Below are 7,491 nucleotides of genomic sequence, written 5' to 3' on the forward strand. Positions count from 1 at the left end.
AATTGAACTTGAATTTGAAACTTCAAAAGTAAAACTAAATTCTTTAAAATAAAAATATAATGACTAAATTCTAAATTTAAAAAAAATATAGGAACCTATGATATATTTTAACCTTATTATTATATAGCAAGAGTCTATAAATAAAAATATAAATAGAGGAAGGGAGTATTTTTAATAAAAAGATATACAATCAATAAAATTAAACCTTTTACAAAAAAAAAACCCTCACAAAAAAAAATCTCCAAAACAGCATTCAATGGAAGATGCAATCAAACATTAAACAGCAAACGCTGGAAAAAATTTGTTAAAATCAAATCAACCTGCCAAACTCTCACTTTTATGTCCTCCTATTTTGTTTTTGATTTTTTTTATGAATATATCCATGTCAGACATATACCCATATTTAAAAACCCAAACCCGAGTTCAAATAACATAATTCTCACGTATATATTAGCAAACTTCACACTGAAAAGCCGGTTTTCATTCCACTATCCTACAAGTTTATAAAAATTAGTGTAGTATTTTGGTACCTGGTATATGTGATCTCTTCATTATTCACTGCCATTGTTGATCATTTTGTTCAATGGGCGACCCCGGAACGAAGGGTACGAAACCCCTTCCTCCGAATACAGGTCGCATGAACGCGTTGTCGAATTTTCTCCAATAGTAGTGCACAGTGTTGGAAGGAGTGCTCAAGAACATCCTTAAACTTGTTGGCCGGGTTATTAGATTTCGGTCGCTTTCGTAAGCTTCTAAGTCGTGGCCATTAGTGAGAAGCGGCACGGTGAGAGACTTAGGTGTAGACGGTTCGGAAGAGAGCATTCGATTTTTCGGTGAAGGAAGCAAGATTCTAATCAATGGTTTAGTCATCAAGCCAAAAACCTGCAAATGATTCCAATGATCAATTGGGGATCATGAACTTAATAAGTTTCAGATTTTTTCCATGTTTTTTCATGTGATAAAACCAGGGTGTTACAGTTCGAATCGAGTTGGATGAATTGAGATTCTTACCACAGTGCTGAAAAGTACAACTGTGATTGTGCTGGTTATCATCATTGCATTCCCTCGCAATTGAGTATGGCCCAAGCTGGTAAACTGCAAAAAACGAATAGTAAAGCTCATTGTCAAACATTTCTTATACTTTAGCAGAGTCGGGTTTAGGTAAAATCCCTTTTCATCTTGTCTCGCCTTTACCTTATATATTTTCTAAAATACCTCTTTTTTAATTTATAACTATTTTTATATTTTAAAATAATTTTATAGGATTTTATAATATATATTTGGTTTACTTTTTTTAAAACAATATATTATGTAATGTTATTTAAAATTTAACGACGAATTAGGACAAGATCAAGAAAACCATTTCAAAGACGAAAGCAAAAATTTTAAATAAAATTAGATTCAAGCAGAGTCGGGTTAGTATATATAAAAATTGGATCAGGTCAAGGTTAGGGCAAGCAAAAAGCCACCCACCCCACCCCCACACTGTTGCTAATCCTAAGGAACATTCATGAATGGCCCAAAGGAAAACTAGACTTAGCTAAGTTAATTTTAGATCTAGTTAATCTACAACCGGATCAATTTATTATTTAAAATTTTCAAGTCATTTAAATTCAAGTTAATTTTAAGTTTGGATCATATTAGTTACATGTTTTTGGTTCAAGTCATTTGGATTTAAAGCTCAAGTTTTTTTAGTAGAGTCGTTACGAGTTTAAATCATTTTATGTATTAATTTGAATCTAAATTGTCATCAATTTAATTAGATTGATTGAATAAATTTAAATCGTAAAACTTTTATGATAAAATCAGGTTGAATTATCATACTTGTAATTTACCACTCTTTTTTAGTGTCCAAACATCCACCTACCGTTAGTATCAGGAAATTATATAATGTATTATCTACGGAAGAAAAAAATCTTTTATACCTGATTATAAGCAAGTGCCATTGAAACTGCACCACGCATAAGACCGGCCCACCAAATGGTAACCTGCAAAAATTAAATAAGTCCAAAGCGAAGTAAGCATTCATCAGTCCATTTCAAAGACCGAATAGAGATCATACAAAGTCAAATAAGTGTTTTGAAACTCATACTTGCTGTTTGAAATCAATTTTGTCACTTGGAGCTTTCTTAGTCAAGTTGGAAATGGAGGATAAAGGGAAAACAAAGGCAGCTCTCCCAACAAGAATCAAGCCTAATAGAATTGCGCTAACTCCAACTGATTTCCCAGGGCTGAGAAGAAAAAATGAGTTAAATCAACCTCACAATTCACAAAAACCGAGTTTTAAGTTCAAATTTATTTATATTTGATACAATGTCACGATAAATCAAATAGTTAAAAGTATCGTAGATGCCTTTATACTAGAAGTTAGATTGCAATTTATTCCATTCACTAAAAAAAATAGATAATTAGATCTCTGTTAAAAATTTTTTTCATTAATTTCTACCGTTAAAAATTGACGTGACTAAAGAAATAACTAGACATAAATGCATACCTCTTGTTGACATAAAGGGATCAATTTTTAACAGTAGAAATTGATAAAATTTTTAACAAAAAGGCTAGTTTGCTCTTTAATCTAGCACATAGAGACTAATTTGCCAATTTTTTTAATGAAGGGGATATAATACAATCGGACTCATAATATAAGAGCATGCATGGTATTTTACCAATCAGATATATGTCCAAATCTAGTTTGTTAACTTTACACTATCAATGCATCAAATATAAATATTTTAACCATTGACCTCACCTATCACTAACTACTCTCCATTTCTCAATGTCCAAAGCATCCATACCAACATAGAGGAAGATGAAAATCTCAGCAACAAATGATAGTGTGGCAAAAGCATGCCTGCAATAATCAATTGGTAAGTAATGAAATATCAATAGCACGACAATGTTGGCTGTAGGGTTGGCCAAAAAACCCCGAATCCAACCGGGATTGCAGTGACAAAACCCGTTGCCATTCCGAGTTGGCTGGCTTTTCCGCAAGAAAAGGTGGGAAACTAATTCAAGTGTTAAAAGTAACCGATAGTGGATATTGAACATACTTGGTTGTCACTCTTGAACTTTCGGTAACATTATGCCATGTATAATGAGACATAACAATCCCACAAAAGAACACAGTGAGGATCGCACTTAAATAGAAAAACTGCAAGAAAGACAGTAATGCCAACATTATGATTATTAGACTGTTTTTTGCATAATGTTAAAGAAAAAGGGGTCACCATTAGAATTATGAAAACCTTACTTCAGCCAGCATATATGAAAGGTAAGCCATGAGTATCATAAGAGCAACCTCGCGATCCGTTGAGTGCCTGTTTGTAAGAAGAGGGAAGAGATATCAAGGACATTATCTTAAAAACTTAATATTCAGACATACGAACACCGGACCGTATACGAACCTTCCGAAATAGAGCTTTTTAATAATGTAAGCACTAAGCAATCCAGCCTGCAGGAGATCAACAAAAATGATCATGAGGAGCAGATAGAGACCAACAATCAAGGACTGAGAAGAGAAATAGAGTCTTACCAAAACTCCAAGCAATGTACTCGAGATGAATAGATATAAAAAGTTCCCAACAAATTGCAAAGCAATGGTGGTGTTGATGTGAGGAAGGTCAAAGCTTTGGATTGCTTTGAAAAGAACAACAGCTGTGGCATCATTGACAACTCCCTCCCCGAAAACCAGACTATACAATAAAGGCGTATCGTCCTGATTAAGCACCTGAGCCAACAAGGAGAGGTAATTAATAGGTTAAAGCACAAGTGCTGGTCTTTAAGAGTTGTAAAGAGGGAATTCTAGTTCTTAAACATGCATACTTGCAAAGTGCAAACAGAGTCTGTTGCTGAAAATATTGCCCCAATGGCTGCAATTAAGAAGAGCAAGTAGAATTAACAAAAGACTATAATATAAAAACAAAAAGAAATTGAATTAAAATAGATATAGTGGCATGAAAATTTTACCAAGATAATCCCCTATCTTGAGATTACCAATACTCATTTTCTTGAAAAAATGTATGGCACCTATGTCGCACAATAAAGAAAGATATAAGAAATAGCGGTGAGTTAAAAACACAAACAGCTTAAGGTCATACTCTCTGAAAATAACCAATTTCATTTTGTATTTGTTCTTGTGTATGAACAAAAGTAGGTAAAAGTATTATGAAGACCCTTATATTAAAAGTTGGATTGCATTTTGTTATTCTACGCAAAAAAAAAGGCAAATTAATCCCTATACCTTAGATCAAAAGAGTAAATTAGCCCTTTTGTTAAAATTTTTATCTATTTCTATCATTAAAAGCTGGTCATTATATGTTAGCATGAGGTATACATGGCACACCACATGCTATTGTTTGGTTATTATGTCAGCTATGTCTGTTTTTAATCATGGAAATGAATGAAATTTTTAATAGAAAGAATCAATTTGCTCTTTTTATCTGACACCTAGTACAAAAACCTCAATAATATTTTTACCAACAAAAGTGCATGTTTGTATTATTTATATAGGCCAATAAAGACTGTTATTTGAAAGCAATGGACTTTTCATAGAGCATCACTACAATGTCAAGTAGTTGAAGACAACGCATGCAACAACGTCCATACTTTTGAACTTCTAGAGGCAATGATAAGATTAAAACATGTGCATGCATACCAAGGTTTATCTATCATCAAACCCCATTAACACATTACCTAGAGATATGATGGCAAAGGATATTAAAGTGCCAACTGCACCAAACAGCATTATGGTCATAAAGTTGCGGAAAAATTGCTTCTTTTTCACCTGGAATCTGGAACCAAAGAAAAACATAATATCAATCATTGTCAATGTCCAGTTGCTTCCACTAAAGCAGACTATATTATCAAGTATTATCCCATTGTATGATCTAAATTAAAAGTAAGGAGCTTAAGGAATATTTAATTACTAAAAATAATCCATAATTGTATATTTCTTTCGTTTAATATTATCTTTACGAGTGTCAATATTCCTATGCTAAAAACTCACATTCAAAATACCCACACACTTAAAATGATTATTAGTACTTATACTTTTTTCACTTTAATACCTAAACTTAGATAATTAAGTTCATTTTAGTCTTTGAAGTTAGATTTCATCTCAAGTTTGATTTCGTAACACAATATTAAAGTATCACATTATCAAACTTTTTTACATTTGTCAAGTTTAGAGTCCAACCTAATTACCAAGTTCGTGTATTAAAATGAACTAAAAAAAAATAGATACCAAGGTGAATCTAATAATTAAGATCAAGAACTAAAAGTTATATTAACCTAAAACAAAAACCAACACTCGAAATAAACTGAAATTACATTTAATTGCACTTTATAAATCAAAACAAGCAAAAATCAATCGTTTTATTATAAAGATTAAATACAAGCATAAAAAACTAACCCTGCATTGAAAATAATAGGTGGAAGCAAATAATTAAAGAACAAATCTTCACTGAAAACTAAAAGATGAGAGCTTTTTCCTCCTGTTGTAAGCAAAATTACAATTCCAGTGCACAGCCCCTATCATAAAAAATTATCAAAATTACGAAAACTAATAGCTTATTATTAATAAATATATATAATAATAAAGAAATCTATACACAAAAATAAAAAAAGCTTACAATGGCAAGGGCAGTAATGGATTCATTCATCCATCGGCTTTCCTCTAGCAAATGACCGATCACGATACACCCGCAAAGAAGGGCAACGAATAAATTCATTGAAACTACTGAGCTGTGACCAGACCCTAAAATCGTCTCTGATTTTGCTAAAAGAGTGCTTAATATCCCGATTGCCATTGTGTTAACGAACAAAACTTTAATGATTTTGAAGTCTTTGCTAAGAGTTTTTAATTTATATTACAACTCAAAGCTCGGTTTTATAATTCAGATTTTTTTTCCTTTAAATATTTGAATTTCGATCAGAAAACTCTCATTCCAGTGACGTCCAGCTGCTAGCTCCCCTAAGAATCTGTTGAAAAAAAACCAAGATAAGTTCATTAGCGATTGCTCTGTTTCTTAAACAAAAATGAGATTCAAAATCCTAGAATTCAAACTCAAAAAGAAATAAACTCAAAGTGAAACATTTGAAAAATCGAAAAACTAATAAAACAAAAGCTTATAACACAAAATCATGTTATTTCAAATTTTCTTCTTTTCCTACACATTTTCTTGGTGGCCAAACAGAACCACGTCGACAACTCAACTCTGAAACTTCAAATATGGTAGAAACAGAGAGAGAAAAAAGGATTTATTTACCAAAAAAAAATGAATCAGTGAAAGAGTTTACTGAGTCAGAATCCAAACCACTAAACTGAGTCAGAATCCAAACCACCTCAACTCGACTTCCGTACTTCAAAACTGCAAATCAGGAATTAAACGGATTCGTTTTGGATCATAAAATTCCAACTGGAACCAGATTCGGAAACTTCCAACACCTAGATCCGTTAAAAATCAGTTGAAAACAAATGAGATTCAAAATCCATAATTTCTACTTTTGAACAAAAACGGAAGGGCATTTTTAAAGAAAAAAGAAGGCAGAAGAATTCAAACTCAAAGAAAGTAAAACTTTTCAAAAACAGAAAGAAAAGTTTAAAACAGAAAATCAAGTTAACTAATGTTCGTTTCTTTTAATATTTTTCCTACGGTTTTTCTTACCGGCCAAACAGAGCCACCTCGACAACTCATCTCGGGAACTTCAAATATTATAGAAACAGAGAGAAGGGAGAATTTATTTACAAAAATAAATAAATAAATCAGTGAAAGAAAAAACTGACTCAGAATTCAACTCACCTTAAGTCGATTTCTGTACTTCAAAGCTTCAATCCAGTAACAAAACACATTCCTTTTTGGATCATCAAATTTCCTACCGAATCAAAGCAATGCTGATTTCAATTTAACAAAAAAAGAAAAACGAATATCAGCAGAGATTTTTTTTTTTTTAAATAAATGAGAGAGTCCAAAGCTTTGAGAGTTTGCAGTTCAATTGAGAGTGGGAGTGCAGGAGCAAAAGGCGAAGAGATGGGAAAAGTGAGAGAGTCCGCCAAAATATTTATAGTTTTTTTTTTTCATGAGAAGTTCAAAAAATATGGAAACGATTTTAACCGTTGATGAGAATTAATTTATTGAAAGTACGATAAATAAACGGTTGTGATGGAGTTGTAGTATGGTTTCGGTTTGCATGCGATTATTTCCTTAATTTTTGAAGGTGGAAAAAAAAGTGGAAAGAGAAAGAAAATCGGAATGAATTACGGATGGGCCCACACAGATCATTTTGTCGAATCTATATTGGTGTAATGGAATAGGAGGGTTTCCGCTCTTCTAGGATTATTAAATTAATGTACTTTATATTTATTTTCTGGATAATATAATTTTTGGTCCCTTAACTTGGCAACTACATTTATTTTTGTACTTGTACTTTTTTTGTTCATTTTGGTCTTTCAAATTGGTAACTCGATCTATTTTAGTCTTGAATTTAAATTGT

The 7,491-nt window shown here is 32.0% G+C and overlaps 1 protein-coding gene across 6 annotated transcripts; it reads right to left on the minus strand.

Annotated features, from left to right (window-relative positions):
- Nucleotides 1–402: 402 nt before the first annotated feature.
- Nucleotides 403–7,024, minus strand: LOC107926372 (sodium/hydrogen exchanger 2). Of its 6 annotated transcripts, none has more exons than XM_041101409.1 (16): nucleotides 6,801–7,013; nucleotides 6,315–6,368; nucleotides 5,631–5,979; nucleotides 5,411–5,529; nucleotides 4,693–4,790; nucleotides 3,967–4,026; nucleotides 3,823–3,869; nucleotides 3,533–3,727; nucleotides 3,405–3,451; nucleotides 3,251–3,317; nucleotides 3,051–3,151; nucleotides 2,750–2,851; nucleotides 2,093–2,231; nucleotides 1,926–1,988; nucleotides 1,012–1,095; nucleotides 403–882 (listed from the first exon to the last, which is right to left on the minus strand). In XM_041101409.1, the coding sequence occupies exons 3-16, from the start codon at nucleotides 5,805–5,807 to the stop codon at nucleotides 556–558; spliced, it is 1,626 nt and encodes a 541-aa protein (XP_040957343.1). In that variant the 5' UTR covers nucleotides 5,808–5,979; nucleotides 6,315–6,368; nucleotides 6,801–7,013; the 3' UTR covers nucleotides 403–555. The 6 variants fall into 6 exon arrangements, with proteins under 6 accessions (XP_040957343.1, XP_040957342.1, XP_016712702.1 ...); XM_041101408.1 differs by having other exon boundaries at nucleotides 6,267–6,368; XM_016857213.2 differs by having other exon boundaries at nucleotides 6,315–6,445.
- Between the last annotated feature and the right edge of the window lie 467 nt (nucleotides 7,025–7,491).

The sequence above is a fragment of the Gossypium hirsutum genome, chromosome D09 (assembly GCF_007990345.1).
Source record: "Gossypium hirsutum isolate 1008001.06 chromosome D09, Gossypium_hirsutum_v2.1, whole genome shotgun sequence".
NCBI classification, from domain to species: domain Eukaryota; kingdom Viridiplantae; phylum Streptophyta; class Magnoliopsida; order Malvales; family Malvaceae; genus Gossypium; species Gossypium hirsutum.

Excerpts from the sequence above, each read along its gene's own strand:
- LOC107926372 (XM_016857212.2), bottom strand. The coding sequence starts at position 5,807 with ATGGCAATCGGGATATTAAGCACTCTTTTAGCAAAATCAGAGACGATT. Across the intron at positions 5,530-5,630 it reads CCATTACTGCCCTTGCCATT|GGGCTGTGCACTGGAATTGT; the intron begins GTAAGCTTTTTT and ends TTTTTATGATAG. Across the intron at positions 3,152-3,250 it reads TTTCATATATGCTGGCTGAA|TTTTTCTATTTAAGTGCGAT; the intron begins GTAAGGTTTTCA and ends TCTTTCTTGCAG.